The following is a 24,125-nucleotide window of genomic DNA, read 5'->3' as shown; positions in this document are numbered from 1 at the left end:
TTGAAATAAAGCTCTAATATGAACTATAACGAAAAGAAATATTCTAAATCTATTGCATTTATCTGCCAAAATAGTAAATCATTAATAATAGTCACAAAATAAAAATAATGTTTATTATCTAGTCCTCTCGTACTAAGATATAAAATTAAGTATAGATAGAAACCAACCTGGCTCTTTAAATTAACTACCGGTATAGTTGAGATGTCAAATGGTATAAACATGTAACCAAAAGAATATTAATACAGCTAACTTAATGCAAAAAGCTTTCTGTAACATATGATTAAATAGAGGTAAAAGGTAAGTACTGGTAACTTGCTTTCAAAGGAGGTTTTACAGTTCTTCTACATGTATTAGTAAAGCTATATAAAAGATTGGGAACCTCAGATATGGTACATGAAGAAAATTAATAAGTTATTTAAATATATATCACTTATATAAAAATATATTTATGTTAAATCTATTTATCAATAATTGATTATTCAATATAGGACCTATACTAATATAAAAAAAATAATTAATGGTACGCAATTATTATTGATAGTAATATTAAACCTTTACATATAAATAATAGTAACAGTATAACTAGATCTCATTTTAATAATTACAAAAAATGAGATCTGTAGTTATACTGTTATAATTTTATTACACACTGGTAGCTGACTCATCAGTTGCTTCAGTTGCTTTTTTTTTTTTTTTTTTTTTTTTTTTTTTTTTGCTCCGTGATTTTAAATGTTTATTTTAAGAGTTGAGTTGATGAATAGAGTTGTGACGAAAATACGTTGTGAGTTGGTTGAAATGTATGGAGAAATTCGACTTTTACTTCTTTTTTTATTATTATATTATTTTTTTATTATTATATATTTTCATTATTTATCATCTAGTCTGCTGTCGAAAAATCTGAAAGTTAGAATTTATAAAACAGTTATATTACCGGTTGTTCTGTATGGTTGTGAAACTTTAGACTGTCACTTTGAGAGAGGAACAGAGATTAAGAGTGTTTGAGAATAAGGTGCTTAGGAAAATATTTGGGGCTAAGTGGAATGAAGTTACAGGAGAATGGAGAAAGTTACACAACACAGAACTGCACGCATTGTATTCTTCACCTGACATAATTAGGAACATTAAATCCAGACGTTTGAGATGGGCAGGGCATGTAGCACGTATGGGCGAATCCAGAAATGCATATAGAGAGTTAGTTGGGAGGCCAGAGGGAAAAAGTCCTTTAGGGAGGCCGAGACGTAGATAGGAAGATAATATTAAAATGGATTTGAGGGAGGTGGGATATGATGATAGGGACTGGATTAATCTTGCTCAGGATAGGGACCAATGGCGGGCTTATGTGAGGATGGCAATGAACCTCCGGGTTCCTTAAAAGCCAGTAAGTAAGTATTATATATTGTCTTTAGTTTTTTATTTAGGTCCGATTTTTGTTTTATAATTTGTTTAATAGGTTTTATTCTTGCTAGTTTGTTTGCTTTTAAATTATTTTATATGCAAGTTTTTGTGTGATTTAATTATTTTTGTCTTAATGATTATTTAATTTTTTGTTCATTCGCAGTAATAAGTTTTGTAAATTTATGGAAATTTGATTTGGTAATTTTGATTTATAATTGGTAAAATTTGTGCCAGCATCCGCGGTTATACAATGAATATAAGAAAAAATCTTTTTGGTTAAAGTTTGAATTCTTCCTTTATTTTCCTATCTGTGCAATTGTCTCACTTTAATAATATGAAAGTCAATTATGTGTTTCTGTTTTGGTCCACTGGACCAAACCACAGTTAACTATTATGTCCGCCACCAATTGGTAGACATATCAGAGTACATGTCATTTCACACTCATTGTAACAAATACAGTAATGGCGGAATAATAGCAAGAAAAACGGGAGTACTCTGGAATATCTAATACTGTCTTTGTCAGTCACAAAGTATACATGTATTCACAGAATTTGAATTTAGATCTATTTTTTTTAGTTCGTTATTTAACGACGCTGTATCAACTACGACGTTATTTAGCGTCCATGAGATTGGTGATAGTGAGATGGTATTTTGGCGAGATGAGGCTGAGCATTCGCCATAGATTACCTGGCATTCACCTTACAGTTGGGAAAAACCTCGGAAAAAACCCAACCAGGTAATCAGCCCAAGCGGGGATCGAACCCGCGCCCGAGTGCAACTTCAGACCGACAGGCAAGCGCCTTAACTGAGCCACACCGGTGGCTAACTTGTCTCCAATGCGAAAAATTAATGCTAAAGACATTGGTCTGATAACTGAACAGATGTAAAAAAAATTAAATGCTCCTTCATGTCTGATGAGTAACACACAATACATGGCGTTGTTCAAAAGTGAGAATATATTTTAAATTGATGAAACTTTGTTACAAATAATCCTACATAAAAAAATACCATTTCATTCACAAAAATGTGATTTAACATCACGATACTTTATTATTATTATTATTATTATTATTATTATTATTATTATTATTATTATTATTATTATTTCATTCCAGTTGTTTAGACAACATTTATCTACAAAAACAACAAGTCAATTCATTTTACTCTTGGATGGATTTTTTTTTTGCAAAATTATTTAACTATATAATGATTTTGTCTCTGCAGAAACTACATTACCTTATTCAGTGTTTTTTTATATAATTATGTAACAGAGAATTTGACAACATCCTGAGATGATTTACAACTCTGATTAGTGTGAAGTGTGGGCCCAATGATTTCTTCATTCTGAATGCTATGAATGACTGAAATAGAAATTGGAGGTTCTAGGTTTCTATTAATGAATTATTACATAAATAAACTCCTTCCTTATGTGAATGGTATAACATTACAATAAAGTTTCAGTGATGTCAAAAATATTTTGACACCATTCATAAAATATTGTCGGTTTACAAGCAAAACACATTAAGTAAAAAATATTTGATTCTGAGAAAAAGGCGTATATAATGTACATAATGTATGTGTATAAAGTTACTTACTTACTTACTTTTAAGGAACCCGGAGGTTCATTGCCGCCCTCACATAAGCCCGCCATTGGTCCCTATCCTGAGCAAGATTAATCCAGTCTCTATCATCATATCCCACCTCCCTCAAATCCATTTTAATATTATCCTCCCATCTACGTCTTGGCCTCCCCAAAGGTCTTTTTCCCTCCGGCCTCCCAACTAACACTCTATATGCATTTCTGCATTCGCCCATACGTGCTACATGCCCTGCCCATCTCAAACGTCTGGATTTAATGTTCCTAATTATATCAGGTGAAGAATACAATGCATGCAGTTCTGTGTTGTGTAACTTTCTCCATTCTCCTGTAACTTCATCCCTCTTAGCCCCAAATATATGTGTATATGCATGTTCCAGTTTTAACTTTATATGTATAAAGTTAAAACTGGAAAATGAAATACACATAAAAAGAAACAACTTACTAAAAATAATATTTTGAAGATTCAGTTTTGTCAAGATCTTTTAAACGTCTTTTTCTCTGAAGTAATATTTTTTATTTAATGGGTTTTGCTTGTAAAATGACGATATATTTTATTGAAGTGAAACTTCTTTACACAGGGTATGAGTTGAATGATGTGAAACAAAATTTTATCAAGGGCACCATAAGACCTTCCACGTTGTTGCTAAGGGACTGGTGTACGTTGCTAAGTTATCAGGTAAATAAAGTTAATGTTGTTTGCGAAAACTGAGTCAAAAACGAAACAGTAAACTGAAATGAATAGGAGAATGCACAGCAAGGAAAAGATATTTCGTTACATCTCTCCTACAGTTCAGTTACAAAGTGGCAACGATTTAGTGATGTTGCTATACTGCCAACAATCAAGGACTGCAATGCCTAATCCAGCTAGTGTCAGTGATTTAGAATTCAGTCGTAGTTCACCATATAGACTTTTTAAATCAAATAGAAGTACTCATCAAATTTTTTAAAATAAATTTATAAACAATCAATTATTTAATTTTGAAATTCTCAAGAGTATTGTATATGTAGAAGTGTTACAATTAACCCTAATTCATCGTCTCTCATTGTATTAACATATAAGAACATTACTACACATTTATAGCTTCAGGCTATGGATCGGTGAAAATAATGAAGAAAACATTAAAAAATGGAAATTTTGTTTTTAACTCTAAAAAATATAATGTTTCAGTTTTCTAAAACTGTTCTTATTTTGGCTCTATGACAATTTGAAGTCCCTCAGGACGAATTTAAAGGGACAGCACGTGCGTGGAGCTGCAGCCCTTTAAACTGACAGTCAGTTGTCATTCTGACAGACTTCGTTCTTCATTCTAACTAATTTTACTTTTCATTCACTTCTCATTTCGCGCTGTTATGTAGGAGAAAAATGTGTGTGGCAGACCTGTATAGGAAGGAATGATATCAATAGTATACACTATATCATATACGTGCTGTACTTCGATACTAGTTTTCTCGATTTTCCAATTTTCAACATTTTGTAACATTCAAAATCCTCTAAGGAATGCAGTTTTCCTCCAATCTCAATGAAATTTTGCACAGAAGTCCACAAAAGCATGGGAAGTAAACTGACATTTCTTCTGCTATTGAAAGTATTCCAATCACCAAGTGATGAGAACATTACAAGTTTTAAAATACTGGTATTTTAAAAAATTACAAATAAATGGATAAATATTTTTTTTCTCAACAAGTAAATGTATAAATATGAAAATCATGTGTCATATTTTACATACATCTATTAGGAATAAATTAAATAATAATTTAAAGAAAAATTATGTAGACTTTAAAAATTGAGACGATTATAATTATGTATTTAAAAAAACAACAAAAATTAATAATTGTAGTCCACACCTGTGGAGTAACGGTCAGCGCGTCTGGCCTCGAAACCAGGTGGCCCGGGTTCGAATCCCGGTCGGGGCAAGTTACCTGGTTGAGGTTTTTTTCCGGGGTTTTCCCTCAACCCAATACGAGCAAATGCTGGGTAACTTTCGGTGCTGGACCCCGGACTCATTTCACCGGCATTATCACCTTCATATCATTCAGACGCTAAATAACCTAGATGTTGATACAGCGTCGTAAAATAACCCAATAAAATAAATAAAAAATTAATAATTGTAAGTAAACTAATTGGAATATCAAAGTGAAAATTTGTATACTGCATGTCCACAACATAAGAAATATGTTGTAAAAATTTCAGATTAATTGGGTTTTTTTTATTGGGTTATTTTACGACGCTGTTATTTAGCATCTGAATGATATGAAGGTGATAATGCCGGTGAAATGAGTCCGGGGTCCAGCACCGAAAGTTACCCAGCATTTGCTCGTATTGGGTTGAGGGAAAACCCCGGAAAAAACCTCAACCAGGTAACTTGCCCCGATCAGGATTCGAACCCGGGCCACCTGGTTTCGCGGCCAGATGTGCTGACCGTTACTCCACAGGTGTGGACCAGATTAATTGGTGTAAAAATGTAGAAGTTAGAAATTTCACAGATTCATAGCCTTAAGAAGTGTCACTTCTGCTGTGTGCAGAGGTTACACACTAATTTATTTTATTTCTTAAAATTTTTATTTCTTAAAATAAAATTTAAAGAACTATAGGCCCCTACAAGATAAATTGTGAATTAACTATGAGAATTTTAGTGCGAAATTTGAGGAATACTCAACTTGAAAGAATTAATACCTTCTTTTAAATTTATTTATTGATTTAATTTAAATTGAATAACAGTGAAATAACGTGTAGGTTCTGCAAGATAAAATTGATTTCCTAAATGTACAAGGTTCCCAATCTCAATTTCCTAACGAAAGCTAGAGCATATTATTATAGTAAGCAAGTTATTCTGTAAGGCTAGCCCAGGAAACTATGATACAAACTACGAATTAATATAATTTAAACTTTAGAAAATTAAGCAATATTAATAAAGACACAATCAGAAGCAGAGATATGTTTAAATCCGAGTTAAATTAGAATATTAGGAAAAGTGATATTCTTTAATACACAAAACTGCTCGCATAATATGGCAAAACTTGAATCTGTTATCGCACATCTCATTACTGTTGAATTTCATGGATCCTGATCCCTATAATATTCATGCAGAAGAGGAACTCTCAATAAAAACGGCAATTCTCACACACAAGGTTGTTTAAGAGTTATTATGTAATTTTCAATAAAATTAGACGAGACACAGTTTTATGAAATACATACTTTCAAAATTCAGCTGCATCACATTAGAAGTGTATGATCTAGCACAAAAGCTTGTCTACCCCTGCTTAGTATCCACTTCTCCTTTTTTGAAAAAGTTAAATTTGTCTTTTATATTGTGTATACAGTGACATAACAACATAACAACCTGTATTCCAACAGTCGAAGAACATTGAGAAAAGTCAATCTTACAGAAGAAATCCAAATTATCAAACAAGACCTGGAGCTTTCACAATTATCAACTCAATGGAAAACTTTTCAGTGATAATGTTTGTGTAATATATTAATCAAGTGTTATGAAATTATTTGGATTATCTTTACAGAAGATGTGAAATGTGAATTGGTCAAGATATCAAAATAAATAACCTCAATGACACAAAGTTTCAAACAGAAAACTCAAAACCTATTTCTAAACCACCATAGTGTTATTTCTGAAAGTGGTGGTGCTGATTAGTCAACTGTCCAAAGACAGGTCTGGACCCCACAAGTGACACCAACAAGGCATCACTCATGAGGCAACTAGGCCGAGAGGTAATGGGGTAGGGTGGTGAGTTCCTTTCCCCCTCCATTGCATACATTGCTGACTAGATACATATTACACTAATCAGACTTCAGATGTATACAAACAATTGAAGAGGTGGATTCCAAAATGTTCTAAGTCCTTTAAGATTTTAACTTGCTTTATTTGGGTTTTAATTTATCCTTTTCAAGCCTATATATAAGACTGTGTAAGTTTATTTAAGACTCTCCTAAGTCTTGATTTCGTGTCTGCATATGTTTTTTTTTTCAAACGGATCTAAGGGATTCAAATTTATTTCATCAGTTTTTGTCACTTTTCTTATAACTTGGACTTAGGCGAGTTTGGAATCCATCTCTTCAATTGTTCTTCCTCTGACACATATCGTCAAGTGAAATGCACTGCCTGATACTGGATGAACATATCAGGCAGCACCTCAAAAAATAAATAAATGACAGCAAGGATTGTTAAGTTGTCCACAGATCTAAGGGATTCAAATTTATTTTATCAGTTTTTGTCACTTTTCTTATAACTTGTCACTTGGACTTAGGCCAGTTTGGAATCCACCACTTCAATTGTTCTTCCTCTGACACATATCGTCAAGTGAGATGCACTGCCTGATAATGGATGAACATATCAGCCAGCACCTCAAAAAATAAATAAATAACAGAAAGGATTGTTAAAATGTCCACAACAACCAGGTAGTGAAGACAACAGCATCTTCAATTCTAGCTATGATGGGAGTAAATATTCTGCTTTACACGTCATGGAGGAGAGCTGCATGCTTTTATGGCCTCAGCTCTATAATGAAATGGTGTGATAGGCACCATGCTTCAACCACCTTTTACCCCTGAGAAAGACCCTGTACTGAATTTGATAGGAGGCTGAATGAACTCTGCAATCTTTCTGGAAGTTTCAGCAACAAGAAAAATTCAGCCACCATCTTAGCTGCCTTCAGCTATGAAGATGGCAATTATTATTATTATTATTATTATTATTATTATTATTAAGATCATATTATGGTCTTCCATTTCTAAATAAATAGAAAACAAATTAATTATAACATGGTACATTCTCACTACACATTTAACGCAATATCTTCCTTATTTCATCGAATTTTATGATATAAACTATGTTATAATCAGCATCTTCTGAAAAACTTCACGTTGATTTGTACGTAATTAATGAGAAACAATGATCATTGAGGATCGAAGTTTTAGATTTGTGCAATATTTCAGTAGAAAAAATGTGGCATACACAACTTATGAAACACCATTTACAACTACTTCTTTTGCAGCTTTCAAGAATGTTTATCCAAACATTTTTGTCCAATATAACATTTCGTTCAAATTTCTATGACCAACACATTTAAGTCCAGTCCACACCATTTTCGTCCAAGAGTAAATTTCATCCAGAAATTTTTTAGGTCAGAAAAATTTAGATTTTGGCTATTCAGATACTAGAAGCACATTTTAAACAGATGCCAACAATAGAATACCAAATGATGGAGAACTCAAAAATGGACAGCTGTTGCTAGGGAAATGCATGCATTAGTTTTACTTAAAATTATCAGGTATGGACGCAAAAGTAATTACTTCAAAAAGAAACAAACCACTGCTCATAAAAGACGGCTACTGTTATCAACACCACTGTTATAATAAGGATCGAACCAGGATATATTGGTGATGTGAGAATCGGTCAACCTGTATTGAAATTACACAGCACCACACCGAACCCCGAAGATGGAAATTATATCAGTGATTCTTTTTTTTTTTGTAATAAACACAGCTACGAAAATTTCAAGTAAATAAATTTGGATTAAATCAGGTAAGGACAAAAGATATATAGGCTATAGGACGAAATTTCACATAATATTAAAATGACATGGACGAAAGATTTGTGGACAAAATTTGACGCAGGACAAATATATAACTGGGCAAACGTAAAATTAGGACAAAATTACGAATGGACGAAAACGTAATGGACTAACATCCTGCTAACTCTTTTGCAGATAGTATTTTTTTTTTACATGCTTGGGTTTGAACCCCCCCGAACTCTTGTGTATAGCCCTAAAGAGGTCCGTCACTAATTCCAAGATTACATATATTTTCAAAAGAAAAAGACAAACTGAAAATAACCACAACAATGTAAATATGTATACACATCCTTCACTTCTTTCTCATCAGAGATGGGCATTTTGTAATCGATTACTGATTATACATTTATAGTTATAATTACTAAAGCTATTATCAGAAGTGCGAAAGTGGTAGAAATAAGAGCTTAACATAATGTTTCAAATATTTTTTCTAATTACTGTATTGTAAACAAACAACTTTATAAAAATTAACATTTAACAAACATGTTTATTTCAATTAAACTTTATAATATGCATTTAACTTTTTTTTATTTTCCTTAATTTAAATTTGCTCTAATCACCTATCATAAACAATAGGACTTGTCATAAAAATTGCGCACGACAAAATTCTTATCTCCCTACAAACAAATTACTTTGTTGCGCCACTGGTTGTACAGGATCCCATAAAGAGAGTTCCAGCAATGTTTTAAAAACTAGAAGAAATTATGGTTCAGTAGGCCTATATGAGGAGTATGAGAATTTTAGGAGAGTAATTTAAAGGGTACAAGTATGAATAAGTTGTAAGATCACTTAAGTTTTATAATTTCTAAAACTTCACGGAAAGACCTCTTACATTAAAAAAAAAATCATTCTTCAAACATATTTTGATACAGTTCAAGTTTGCCATTATTACACAAATCCTTACATAGGGAAGACCTTTAATGAGGAAAACAATTGTCTGCCAATTGCAGTTGAGAACTAGGCTCTATACAAGAAAATAAAAGAGAGTTAAGCCTCATGCACGTTTCCTCATCAATGGACTTCCAATGTACACTACATATATAATATATTCCAGCAGATAATGAAACAGTTACGAAAGTGCTTGAAGCAGGACAAGGGCACAAAGAAATTGATAGGATTATCAGTCACCTCCCTGAAGCATTACACACAAAACAGAAACTGCTGTTTTTACAGACTTGATGTGGTATTTTAACAAAAACCCCAGTAACCACAATTATTTATTTAGGGCCTATTTATTTATTTATTTTTATTACTAATAAGTTTGAAATGAATACAAATACAATGAAAGATAAACTAGCCCACTCCTGAATGAGTAAGACTCGTGCTCAGGAGGGGATTCCAATACAGACAAAAATAAAATTAAAATTGAGAGTGAATACAGATTAAATAGTGTTTAATATGTTTAAGTCCAAACTATAAATTCAAAACAATTTTTTTTATTTTTTTATTAATTTGGAGAGGATTCATGGTTGAAATATTATTGGAATAAAATTTGTTTAATAATCTGGGACCTTGACTCATGCTATGATAAAAAGCTGCATTGGTTTTACATTTTGGTTCAGACAAACGCAGAGAATTCATATTTTTAGTTCTATATTTATGTATATACCTTTCAAAGTTATTAAAATTTCTATGAAAATATTTTAATAAAATAAAATAATACATTTGCTTAATATTGAAAACTTTGAAATATTTAAACAACAATTCAGTTGGGTAATCTTTCTGTTTTTTTTTTTAAACAAATTTTTAATACTTTTTTCTGTAGTAAAATTAACGGATAAAGGTTGGATTTATAAGTAAATAAATACTATCTTTTGGTACCTGCCAATTCACTACTGTTCTTTACATATCAGTACAACAGATTATCTAGAATTTTATTGGATGGTTCATACAGGCACATGGCTAATATATCAATCATTTATGAAGTGCACAACGTCTTTACTGAATTTGCAAGGAACCCTTTCATAATAAGTAATGCTCAAGATGACAAAATTAAAATCTATAATACGTAGCACTAGGCCTATATAAACTAATATATTTCTCAAGTTTAAAATTAACTTGAAAGAAGTACTATATGCAGTTCCATATTTAGGTATTGCTACGCCCATGGGCCTGAACAAAATTTTGCGCTCCCCACAACTAACTTAAGCAAATCTTAAAAGCAAACATTCTCATGGGGGCAGGTAAAAAGTTTTTTTTTTTTCCTTCCACCAATTAATAATGTCAAAACAAGTGCTTGTATAAATTTTGACCACTCGAACGCAATTACGAGAGCCGTAAAAAATAAGTTTCCCTGGGGCCGTTTACAGAAAGAAAACACAATTTAGTTGGAAAAATTTATTGCAACAGATACAACAACTACTGAGCTGTTTTTCAACATATTCTCCACTGGAATTGAGACATGTCATAGCATGGAATCGACAGAGAGGTGCAGACAGCTGTCACACATTGGTTCAGATCCCATGCAGTAGACTTCGACACAGGGATACAATAGTTGATCCCACGGTATGACAAATGTCTCAATTCCAATGGGGAATATGTTGAAAAATAGATCACCAATTGCTGTATCTGTTGCAATAAATCTTTCCATGAAATTGTGTTATCTTTTTTTTCAGGGAAACTTATTTTTTTACGGTCTTTGTAATTGGGCTTGAATGGTCAAAATTAGTATAAACACTTGTTTTGAGATTATTAATATGGCAGAAGAAAAAAAAATTGTTATCAGCCCCAATAACAATATTTGCTTGTTAGACATTTAACAGTTAAACTGTAAAAAAAGTAGCATATAACAACAATTTCACATAGCCTATGCTACTATAGTACTATCTGAAGCAGGAAAATATCGAAAATTTATTTTCAGTTACATATTTTCTTTTCCCCAAAATTTTGGCACTCTGGGTCTGAAATATGGGCCTGAACTGCTTAAACGCACATTAAGTTGAAAGGAAACCTGTAACTTTGTACAGCCATATTCAACATATAACTGATAGCACACTGACAAAACTAGTCATGAATTCCAGAAGCCTGAAGACTTGAGAATCATTATAAATAAGACGATTCATATTATTTTATTTATTTAGTTTGATATTATTCAATGGATTTGTTATATAACTAAATTAAGATAATAACTTGAAAACAGATATGTTACAATTGTGAATTCCAATATAGTGTCTGTAAATTTATAACAGCGGACTGTTTTATAATGGAAACTACAAAAGTTCAATTTAATAATAATAATAATAATAATAATAATAATAATAATAATAATAATAATAATAATAATAATAATAATGATTCAATCTGGCATCAGAACTGGAATCCGGTGTGGCTTAGTGGATAAAGCGTCAGCGCGTAGAGCTGAAAACCCGGGTTCGAGACCTGATGCCAGAGAGAATTTTTCTCTCTCCACCCATCCTTCATCATATAGTTATGCAGAATTCCTACATAGAAATATCATACGTACTTCGGTACATCACAATGATAGAACAACTATGTTCACTGCTAAGAAAGATATAATCTCAATATGAAAGAACTCTGAGATTCAAAATCAAATGCATTTACTTTGGAGGTTATGTATAATTCAAGAGACAAAAACCTCGCTCCCTATCCTGCCCTACTTCAAGCACTATTTTAAAAAATGACTTACAACCTAATAAATTAATTAAAAGGTATGACTCACACTTACCCCCAAGATGTCCCGAGTACTTAATAGATGTTACTTGAAAGGAAAAAGACCACATAAACGAAAATATTAAAATAATGAAATAAGCCAAAAGAATAAATCGTGCACAAATTATTACATGCTAAAAAAATCCCAACAAAAGTCACATGCAAAATAAACAGTGTGATACAGTATCAAAACACAGTCTGTGCCCACAGACAAGCACCAAGTGCTGCATGCCAACACAGAATAGATCCATGGGCTGCGCTCAACCATAGCAATGTGCAATCAGAAAGATCTAGAACTAACTGAATTACTGAAACAGCCAGAAGAATTATGAGAACACAGTCATGTCAACTTCTGAGATGTCCGACTCTTCACTAGCTGTTGTGGTTACCTAACATCAGTGAACTGTCACTTACTTTTACGTGGAAAGGAACTTCTTCTGTGAATAAACGAATTCAGAAGGTTGGACATAGTTTAAGTTTGTTATAAGGACGGAAAATGTTCGAAACGAATTTATATTTGGGTACTAATGGGTAAGTTTAACAGGGACAGATCAAGAAAGTTATAGAATTAAGCTACGAGAGAAGTGACTGCCAACTCTGAAAGTGAAATATACAGGGTGTTTCAGAAATACTTGGACAAACCTTGGGGGCATGTTCCTCACACCAAAACAAGAAAAAAAGTTCATATAAACGTATGTCCGAAAATTCTTAGTTTTTTAGTTATTAATGAAAGAACATAATGAAACATGTTAGATATTGTCAGCTTGGTAGCAAGTGTTAATCAATTCAGAAACCCACAACAAATGTTTAAATGACAAATGACTAGTAAAAAAGTCTCCTTGGCAACACATAGCCATCTAGGATACAATGGGTGTATCAGCAGACTTGTATCCATAACATCATTCGATTATCTAACAAAATGCATTATTATCTGTTACAAACTTAAGTTAAGTTGTTGGTTTGTACCTCGAAACGCGTTGAACATAAGCTATCATTGTTATGAGTTTCTGAATTGATTAAAGTTGCACACTTGCCACCAAGCTGACAATGTCTAACAGATTTTTCATTATGTTCTTTCGTTAATAACTAAAAATCTAAGGATTTTCGAACATATGTTTATATGAACTTTTTTTTCTTGTTTTGATGTGAGGAACATGCCCCCTAGGTTTGTCAAGGTATTTCTGAAACACTCTGTATATACATACAAGTAGCTCTTTTTAATAACTGCGGCATTCTCTGGAACAAGAACTTAACTACAAAATATCGAATTTTATGCTCGACCATGCCGAAATGTAGTAATTATACACCTGGTAGCAGTCCTTTAATGCATGTCATTAAAGTACACCTATTCATTAAAGTTCAGGTTTTCGATTATTCTCGGATATGCAATCGAAAGACAAAGAGGTAAATGTCACGGAGGCTGGAAATCCAATACTGTCGCAGAAGGTTATGTTCTGTTACCATAATAATTAGCGTTAATTGTAAATAATATTCAAATAAATTCAATTTGTCATCTCGTTTTTCAATGTCGAATTCAATTTCAAGGTTATATCAAGACATGTTTATCTTACTCTCTAGATTATATCAAGGTCGTCGACATTCGTTTCCCGGAAAAAATCAATACTTTCGCGTCTGCGCACATCTCACAATTCATGAGGTAGGCTATTGCACTCACTCACATAACAATAACATGAATATTTATGAATAATTCCAAGTTATAAATACGGTCGAGCATAAAAAGTCGTATGAAACTTGCCTATAATGGTAATTAAGACGCTCGTATGAAAATTAAGAAACTCGCTTGCGCTCGTTTCATAAACATCCTCGCGTCTTAATTACTACCATTATAGGCTCGTTGCATAATGTACTATTATATACAGAACATCGAACATTTTAGATCTAGTATAATCGCTTAGGACAGAACAACATTCAAATGCTTCTAAAGGGTGCTATGTTTGAAGTAAATAAGATTTTGTCAGGAGGGAGATGTGTTATATATTAAGGATTCAATATGCTGAAAATGGAAAAATGATCTTAACATACGTTAAGTTGTTGTTCCAAGAAAAATCTCAATTTTTGCTATCCATTGGGCAAATAAAAACTTGAGACTTGCGGTTTGATTATATCAAAAGAGCATTAGATCGCAATATTAACAGAATAGTTAGAAGGGGCTTTCCATGCTGAAAAGACCCAGGTTGCAATTCTGATGCGTCCAAATGTAATTTGTAATGCACAAAAACTGAGTTTGGGTAGATTTTAGCAGATTAGTAAATGAAATTCGATGTGATGTAACAAATGTAATAATCGTTAAAGTTTATGGATTGTTAATTTCATTAATTTTTCTGTAATTAATTATATCTGAATTGCTATTAGATTAGTCAATAATGTGCAGTTTCTCTATTAATCCTTTATTGACCAGTGCTGCCTCAAAGCAAACACTTCAATTTCTCTTAATTTCTTCTGTATGATCATATCACTTATTTGATGCATTTAATTTTACATGATAATTTATATGATATTGAAATCATTAAACTTTTTTAATATACAGTCTGATTCGTTTGGGTATGGATAATATTAATTATTATAAAGCTATTATGATAGTAGGAAACATTTCTTGTTGGTTATATGATTAAAAGATGGGAGTTTCCATATGACAATCAACAACGTATAATCTGAAAGGATAAATGAAAATCGTAATGATTAAAATGGCTACTACAAATCAACAGCGGGCACAATGTGTTCTTTGGTATGCTAAATTTGAGAGTGTTAAAAGAGTTCAAAGGGAATTTCGACATGAGTACGGTGTGCGTAATGTATCTAAATACAATTCCATAATGTTGTGATATCGAACATTTGTAGAAACAGGTTCTGTGTTAATAAAACCAGGAGGTCACAGGCGAAACCCAATATGAGAAGCAGCTATCTCTTGGCTTGGTCCCCAAACTCCCCAGATCTAACCCCTCCTGACTTCTCCGTGTGATGTTTTGTTAAAGACATTGTCTATTCACAGAAACCCAGGAACATTGATGATCTGAGAGTAAAAATTACTCAAGCTTTTCAACAAATCACCCCTCTTAAGTTACAACGGACATGGGCTGAATTGCATCATCGTTATGAGTTGTGCAGGGTGCGCAATGGGGGTCATGTTGAGCTCTGAGGAATCTCCCATCTTTCAGTGTTGCATGCACAAAGTTTCAACAAGTAAAGTTCAGTAGTAAATGTTTTACGGGGTTTTTATTTTATCCATACCTAAACAGATCACTCTGTAGTATATATTTTTTATAAGAAAGGAGCTAAATGCTTCTACTGCAGTCAAATGAATGGAGTCAGCTCCCACAAGTGTCATAAATAATTTATTTTACATGGGCCCTCTCCTATAGAAAGGTGAAGCAGAATAGCAGGGTTTTGAACATGCGACCTTAGGCTAGTTATGCTTGGTCATTTATAACTGGCATCAGGGGCGAATGCTGGTCACGAAAGTTAGGCTTGCTCTTTTATTGATGGGGGAAGATGGAAGGATATAATTCATCTGGCTTGCAGACTTTTCGTGTCTTGTAATAGACAATGTTAAAGTATTTAAACTGTCAAAGCCACTTTTACACCATACACCGTTATCTGTAGAAAATAACAAACACGGCCAACAAAACAGTATATTCAGTTTTTTCGATCCTGCCAACCAATGTGTATTGTTGTATTGAGATGTACTGAACGAGCGCACATATTCTCTATTTTTCTCCTTATGCTGTCTTTTTAAACCTGGGAGCCCTGGACATGGTCTGCCGTTCTTTATAATGTCGGTCTTCTCTTGAATAGTCCTCCGGGAAAATGGATTTGATAATAAAGTTTCAATAACACGCATTTCCGAACTCATTGCAACACTTCAAATTAACGTTTAAGAATGAATAATACATGCAGCAGCTAACATATGCATTCCGCTCATAAAATTACATAACACTCGCAAATCACAGCACATTCACTGGTAAAAACTGTTGCCAATCAGTGTTGCCAACTCGATTCTTAAACATCCACTGTGAAGCCTTGCAAAAACCGCTAAATTGCTATATTGTCAATGTCAAATTATATTATTTTGCCGCTGTGAGTGCTAAAAATACCCGCTAAATCCCTAGATCAGCAATACAAGTTTCATAAATTTTACCCGTTAAACTAACGCCGAAAAACGCTGGATCTAGCGGGAAGACCGCTGAATTGGTGGCAACACTGCTGCTATCTGTGTAAAGTTAAATATAGTCGCTGGTGTAGCTCTCGGACCAGAGCTTCATACAGCATATAACAGAAGCATGTGAGACTGGGACGTTCTAGGAGGAAGGCACTTGCGCGCGCATCATATTCTCGCCGTTTCTACGTCTTTCCTGTAGCTCTGAGAAACGAGCAAGCGTTGCGATCTTGCGGTGCGCAACCTGCGGATGGTATTATGCCTAGACATTATTACAAAAATCAAAATAAATTTTAATGTACGTAATCCCATTTTGAGAAATACACATTCTACGAAAATATTGGGCTTGCGCAGCAAGCATAGCATGCCCGGAGAAATCGCCCCTGACTGGCATGCATTAGACTGTATTGCTATCAAAACCCAAAGCTGTTTTTCCTTTTTGATAGGTATACTTACAACACAGAGCTAAAGACATAAAAAATAGCAGATGTCGCATAAAATTCGGTCTACAGAGGATTAATTACAGTCAGCATACTCATCATTGTTGACGTAACATAGATTTACTTTCATATGGATACCAGGAGAAACGTTTAAATTAGAAAGTCGTTTATAATTCATCACCTTAGATAAAAGAGAATATATTGATCAATCGACATTGATAAAAACAGTGTAGAAAAATGCAAATGTGTATTAGAATGCCCTAATTCAGAGTAGGAGTGGAGATTCTTGTATGACAATTCTGCTCAAGAAATTAACTCTATTCTCTCGCAACAGAATGAGCTTAAGGGGAGAGGATGATATTTTTTGGTGAAAAATGAGTACATTAAAAAAAAAATCTTTAAAATGCTCTGTGATATGTGTGGAATGCATAGCATAATATTTTGTGGGTATTTGTGCTCTTGTCAGATGTTGAGACGCCATTTTTGAACTTCCTGCGCTATGAATTTTTAAATCACTCGACCCCTTTATTGTTGTTTCTGGTAAATTGAATTTAAAAAAAAAAAAATGTTTTTTTTTTTTTTCTTTAAAATACTGTGAAATGCATTGCATAACATTTCGTGGGTATTTGTTCCCTTATCGGATGTTGAGACGCCATTTTTAAACATCCAGCGCTATCTTATCGGTTTATGGTAACTTCATTTTTTGCTACATTGTCAGACAAATATGGGTATAATTTCTGAACTATTAAAGATACATGCATGAAATTTAGAACACACATTCTTTAGACTATTAGGAAACTTTTCTCTGTAACAGGATTTTGTTAATTGATTTCATTTTAAGGAAGGAATTCAGAAAAGTGTTATTAAATTTTAATTGTTTATTTTACAAACTAGGGACTAATATCAAAATTCTGTTACAGCCAGTTTCTAGAGCATGCTTTTGCAAGAACTTTGCAAAAAACGGGATGAATCTACCTTTAGAAATGGTTTAGATATATCGAGTTTAGTAAAATCCTACATTGGGTATATTTTTTTTCAAATCTGGGCCCCCAAATAATTTTTTTTTCAAAATATTTATTTTTGGTTGAGTTACTACAGGTATGAGCTCTCTACATACAAAAAATTAATATTTTACATTAAATAGGAAAAAAGTTTTAAAAAATACCGTCCTCTCCGCTTAACAAGGTAGTACTTTCATTTGTTACTTTTTCTTGTTGAAGACTACAAAAACAAAATATAGGAGGAAACGAAAAATAAATAGAGAGATAAAGAAAATTGGAGGAAATGGAAGAAAACTAAGAAACAGACAGAGACGAATTAATATAACGTGAAAGAAAGAAAGAGAGGTGGTGTGTGTATTTTCGTAGTTGTTATCGTAAATCATCTTTGTAGAGGTAAAAGTGCAAACACGTGATATGTCTGCAAGTGACTAAGCCACTGTGTTATAGGTCGACCGACACATGACTTCAGAGATAACCTGCTGATCTTGGCTGCATATGTTCATAACATATGTTTATTGAAAGTTTACTGACACATTATCAATTTCACAGGTCAGGCATGGGCAGCATGAAAATAGATAACTTACGAACCTAAAAGTTAGTTCTGTAAAACTATACCCCCTGGGTTTCATTATATTACTTTCATGTAATGCTGTATATAACAATGCTTGAATACTACAGGGACATCATTTTATTTTTACTAACATTTTTAATATTAACCTGGCTATACCTTTGGTTTAATGATTGAGACCCGGAAACACCGATTGCTACACCCTTCCACGACTGGAGTTCGATGATACTGGCGTAATATACAAACAAATCACTTTACTAGGTATAGGAGGGAAGAAAAGTAGTTTATCCATTTACGTAAAGTACGAAATATCGCCATTTTGAGTTTGATAACTTTCATTAGGTTTTGTTTAATCAAAATACAGTCCATTATTAACAATAAGTGTTTTTACTCACGAACTGAGTTATCCATTCGGACGTATTCATTATGCAGTGTATATTATACTGTTTACAGCATATTAGCGTACGATATAAAGAATGAAGTTAAAATGAAAAATAATTATAATATGGATATTTAAACACATTTTTGAAAATGGTGGCCGTTCATTTCGATACAGGCTTCAGTTCTTTTGTGCCTATTATCGCACTATAGACTATTGCATCTAATTCCAATTACCAGTTTCGTCCTTCATCTTAGTAACTCATGTTGAAATAATTCTGTACCTACTCTATAAAAGAGTAAATTCAGTCTTCACTTCTGCCCGACCCACACAGATAAAATTACTCAGACATGCTATCTACTGTCCGGCCAAGTGGTTATGTCGCAGGATCGCAGAAAGGGGGGGGGGGAATCACGTGATCGTTAATTACTTAACGAGGCCCTTTTAAAGTTATTTTAAACAGTTGCATATTACACAGACGTCCAATTAATTCCTAACAGAAATTAATGTTTTCAGAAAAAAGGTAAGAAAGCCCAGCCACTAGTCTTTACAGTGGAGCGAGCAGAAGCAGGTGGGGGAAATTGGGATGAGACGTAGGCAAACGGACGACAGTACCTGTGCGAAAATATGATTCAATATTGGAAATTTTCGTCACTGGAAAACGCATACATATTTCTGAAACATAGGCTACTATAATCACTAACTCAGTACTGCGGCCTCGGTTCTGTGTGGGGGACAGTTGGAACTTCGTTAGTAGAAGGGGTGGGAGTGAAGTACAATCAAAAACTCAGGTACAAGAAAAGCTGAAGTAAAAATAAAATGATGTCCCTGTATAATCTGAACAGACAGGGCAGAATTCAGTAGACATCGGTCATGTTAAAGTTTTAAGAAATTATTATGAAATTTATGCGCCAAGTCTGAAGAAATTACGAATAATCTGTCACTGAAAATGTACGCCATACATATAAATTTAATTTCAACTACTTTGTGTACGAGCAAAACCACTTCCATAAGAGAGTTGTATCTCACATTATAAAGATTATCATTTTTTAATCTGCCTGCAAGGTTCTGTTCATCATTGACTGCCACTTTTCCTTTCACGGAAACCACCAATAGACCAGAACCACATCCTTTCACGTTGACAATTCATAACTTACTATTTCTCACTGAAAGTCAGGAAACCACAACAGTTTTATCATTCACAAGAAACCCACTACATTATGTCTGCCTCTGTATTTCTTGGCAGTAAAATCATTTTACTCAAAGGATTCAAGAGGAAATATGGTCTGCATATCCAGTCATCAGGAAGCAAAGGACTTCCTGAATCAGTCTCATAACTAAAAGATGATTCAATATAGTGACTAACTGGTATTTCAGCTGCAAACATTCACAGCGCTTACAAGAATGAACAACTTATCTGTCATGTGTGCATTCCTCCTGGAGATAAATTCATGATGTGCCTCCACATTTCCTGTCAGCTGTTTCCAAACAAGATGTCGATACCAAAATTGTAATCATGCATTTATCCATTTACTACGAAGCACAATTGCTCTACTAAATTATATTTCTGAAAGCTTGAACAAGATTTCCCAGTTGATTTGTAACACACAAACGAAGCCAAACACAATGTCCTTTCTAACCTGTGTAAGAATGCTACAGTATGTTTTGCCGATACATCTTCAAACAGAACTTTATTGCATTAAGTTAACCTATATTATAATAAGTACTAAAGAAAACATGATTTGAGAGTGATATTTTTAATAATTTCAAGATTCATTATTGAATATATCTGTACAAAATTTCCATTATTATTGACACATATACTTATATTCATACATGAAGGCGTTATTTTAATAAAGGTATACCTCCATTTACATTGATTTTGAGATATAGAGTCTTAAAGTTAAATGTGTACAGAAAATTCAGGATTTGAAATATTTTAGTTATAGTTCATGCTTTCTTCCTATGCTTGGGGTTTATGAATACTGTGTGGGACATGTCTAATAAAGGGGGGACAATGGAGGTATCAATCAATCAACCAATCAATCAATCAAACTCCTGTATCTCCTCATGAGGAGCATAGGGCATTCACAAAGTGCCTCCATCGGACCCTATTTGTAGCCAACTTCTTCACTTCGCTCCATGTTTTCCCCTCCCTAGCAATTTCCTCCAAAACTGTTCTCTTCCATGTATTTTTTGGCCTTCCTCTTGTTCTACTACCCTAGGGGTTCCAATCCAAAGCCATTCTTTCTACTGCTCCATCTTCTTTCCTGATTGTGTGCCCTATCCAATTATTCCACTTTCGTCTTTTGATTTCTATTGTGATTTCTTTCTGATTTGTTATCTTCCATAGTTCTGAGTTTGTGATTATATCTGGCCATCTAATTTTTAAAATTCTTTGTAAACATCTATTAACAAATGTTTGCAGTTTATTTTGTATAATTTTACTTATTTTCCATGTCTCACAGCCATATAATAAGACTGATTTCACATTACTGTTAAAGATTTTAATTTTTGTAGATCTAGATATAATATAAGATTTCCATATTGGGTACAACTGGACAAATGCACTATTTGCATTTTTTATTCGGTTCTTTACATCCTCAAAGGCTCCACCATCCTTGTCAATTATACTACCCAAATATTTAAATTCTTGAAAGTATCAATGTTATTATTATTATTATTATTATTACTATTATTATTATTTATTATAACTTTATCTGTCTTTTTACTATTTAACAATGGAGGTATACCACTATTCAAATAAAAGATTTCAGTCTATGATTGATAAATGCAAGACAACTCTTTGGAGGTGTACCAGAATAATGCTTTTTATTGAAAAGAAGTTGGATTTCAGTATAAAAATGGATATTTTATAATTTGGACCAAGATCTTGATCACCAATATCATCGGAGTCACTCTAAATCTTTTTAGAATCCCTCATTTTGGCTTAGTATGAAATACAGTTGAGTTATAGCATTATTAAAATAATTTTCTTGTAGGGTTATCTGAGATGCCTGCTTTATGGTACACTCTGTTGGCAGTAGAAGGAAGTTGGAGTTGTACCACTTTCATAATAAAAAGAATGGACATTTGTGAATTTATGAATTGTACCACTATTAAAATAATCCCTTCATATAATATAAAATTCTTTAGTAACAGTGGCGTAGGCAAGGAGGGCCTCACTGGGCTGAAGCTTCCCCTTTTTTACGACATGTTTTTAAAAAAAATACTTCCATATTGATTTAAAGCATGAATTATTATATGAACATTGCTCTTTATGTATGTGTTTTTTTAAATTGACATGGAGTCAATATGCTCCATAATATCTTCTGACTGAGTGATTGGGTACTCTTTTTTAATGTTTTATAATATCATCTTACAATTACGCCTAATTAGTAATACCAATATAAACTCGAATGTTTATGCACTCATTGTAGAGAATATTTCCACAAATGAATATGTATTCACATTCCCGAATTTAATAAGTATCGGACAACAGTGAATAATGCGTAATATATTTCCCTAATCAAAAAACTACATTCCTAAAATCCAATTTAAATAAGGATGTTAATGTAAACTCTTAAAATAAAATGTTGTGAAACATGCTAACCCTGATTGTTCAATGAAATTTAACACACTGAAAGCCATTATGATATGACGCAGAAGTTTAAGACAATAGTGAATATATTTCTCAAATAAAAAAAAAAACTAAATTCATAAAATCCACCTAAAATGAAGTCGCTAATGTAAATTCTTAAAATAAAATGTTGTGGTAACATAGGCTACTAATCCTGATTGTTCATTGAAATTTTACAGAACGAAAGTCGCACAATATGACATAAGTTTCGAACAACGGTGAATAACGAGTAATTTTCAAAATAAAAAAATTAAATTCATAAACTCCAACTGAAATGAGGCTACATACACAAAGACACAGACTGTAACAAAAATATTTTGTGCGTTTTCGTAGACTTCTCAACACAGCAGCAAACTTAACTTTAGCAATTACAATATGTTTATCAAAAAATCTAAAATATCAAGGGAATACATACATCAAATTAATCTCCAAAATATTTTATCATTACTGCAAAAATAGCACGAATTAGGACAAAACCTAAACACAGACGGGCAGATCAGTAAGTGAAATAACAAATATCAGTACACCAACAAACAGACAGATGCACAAATCGAGAAACTAAAACCACATTTTCGAAATCAGAAATATTGAAAAAAACTGTAATAATTAGGGCTAGGATTTTGATGACCTATAAATCATGAAAAAAATGTCCTAAAAACAACGCATTTATGACCTAAAACTCTTTCAAAAATTCCCTAAAAATTGATCTTACTTAATTGGCTTAGTAGGAAAAGAGGTTTTGTACTACTTAATATTTAGACTAGTAATTAAATTAAATTATAGTACCAACATTTAAGTTTATTTAATTTTAAATAATTTTTTATAAGTAGTACACTTTAATTAATTATTTTACCTGGTATAATTCCATGTAGTCCACCACAAGGCCACTCTTATACGGAATTAGCAGGTATAGAGGAGTCTGTATTGAAGGGGTGGTTGGACTGACCCATTACATGGGGTGTACTACGTTAAAATGGCAATATTTGTGTAGAAAAACGATTAAAATATTATACAAAATAATGGCTATTAATGGACAAAATATGTAGAGAAAATATCAAAGGATATAAATATTATTTTACATTAATAATGGGCATTTATGGCCAAAATTAAATGAAAATGCCTCAAAAATGACCGAATAAAACAAAAAATGCTCTTATGAGCCGAAACAGGCAAAAAATGCCGTAACAAATACGTCTTAAAACACTCAGTTTATCACATAACATATAAATACTAAAGCGGCTATGTTTCTGGCTTACTAGAAAAAAAAATGCAATTTCATCAAAATCCTAGCCCTAGTTAATTGTCCCCAAAATCTGTAAGCAAAATTTGTACAATATCGCAATAGACCTATAGGCCTACTTCGATTCATAAATTAGAAATTACTGCAAAAATTCTGAAAGATACATAAAAAGAAGATGAACCTTTCTTGAGACATAATTTTGGTACATTTCTGGCAAAAAAGGTAATCAAAGTCGTGCACCAATTATCATTACACAAAGTCACACTTCTCAGTTAGATTCTTCGAGCCCTTGGAAAGACAGCAGCTCCACGCCAAGAACTGACAGATAAGAAATTTATCTCACCAAGCTTGAAGTATGTCATCAGTCGTCCTACAGTTGCCATGCTACTCTGGTGATAAAACAGTTCAATAGCCATCACAACTGTACACATA

General features: G+C 32.9%; 1 protein-coding gene across 12 annotated transcripts in view; it reads right to left on the bottom strand.

Annotated features, from left to right (window-relative positions):
- The window catches only part of ClC-c (chloride channel protein 3), a 137,326-nt gene that overhangs the window by 47,702 nt on the left and 65,499 nt on the right, over positions 1 to 24,125 (bottom strand). For 7 of the 12 annotated variants that reach the window (XM_069844933.1, XM_069844935.1, XM_069844934.1 and 4 more), the window contains one exon: positions 12,268 to 12,300. The exons of 3 other annotated variants lie outside the window; for them this stretch is intronic. In XM_069844933.1, coding sequence (XP_069701034.1) covers positions 12,268 to 12,300 — 33 coding nt within the window. Of the gene's footprint in view, positions 1 to 12,261; positions 12,301 to 24,036; position 24,125 lie in introns of those variants that run through there. 2 more of the 12 variants (XM_069844936.1, XM_069844943.1) reach the window with 2 other exon arrangements.

Source organism: Periplaneta americana, chromosome 14 (assembly GCF_040183065.1).
Source record: "Periplaneta americana isolate PAMFEO1 chromosome 14, P.americana_PAMFEO1_priV1, whole genome shotgun sequence".
NCBI classification, from domain to species: Eukaryota; Metazoa; Arthropoda; class Insecta; order Blattodea; family Blattidae; genus Periplaneta; species Periplaneta americana.
This window is presented reverse-complemented; position numbering and strand designations above follow the sequence as displayed.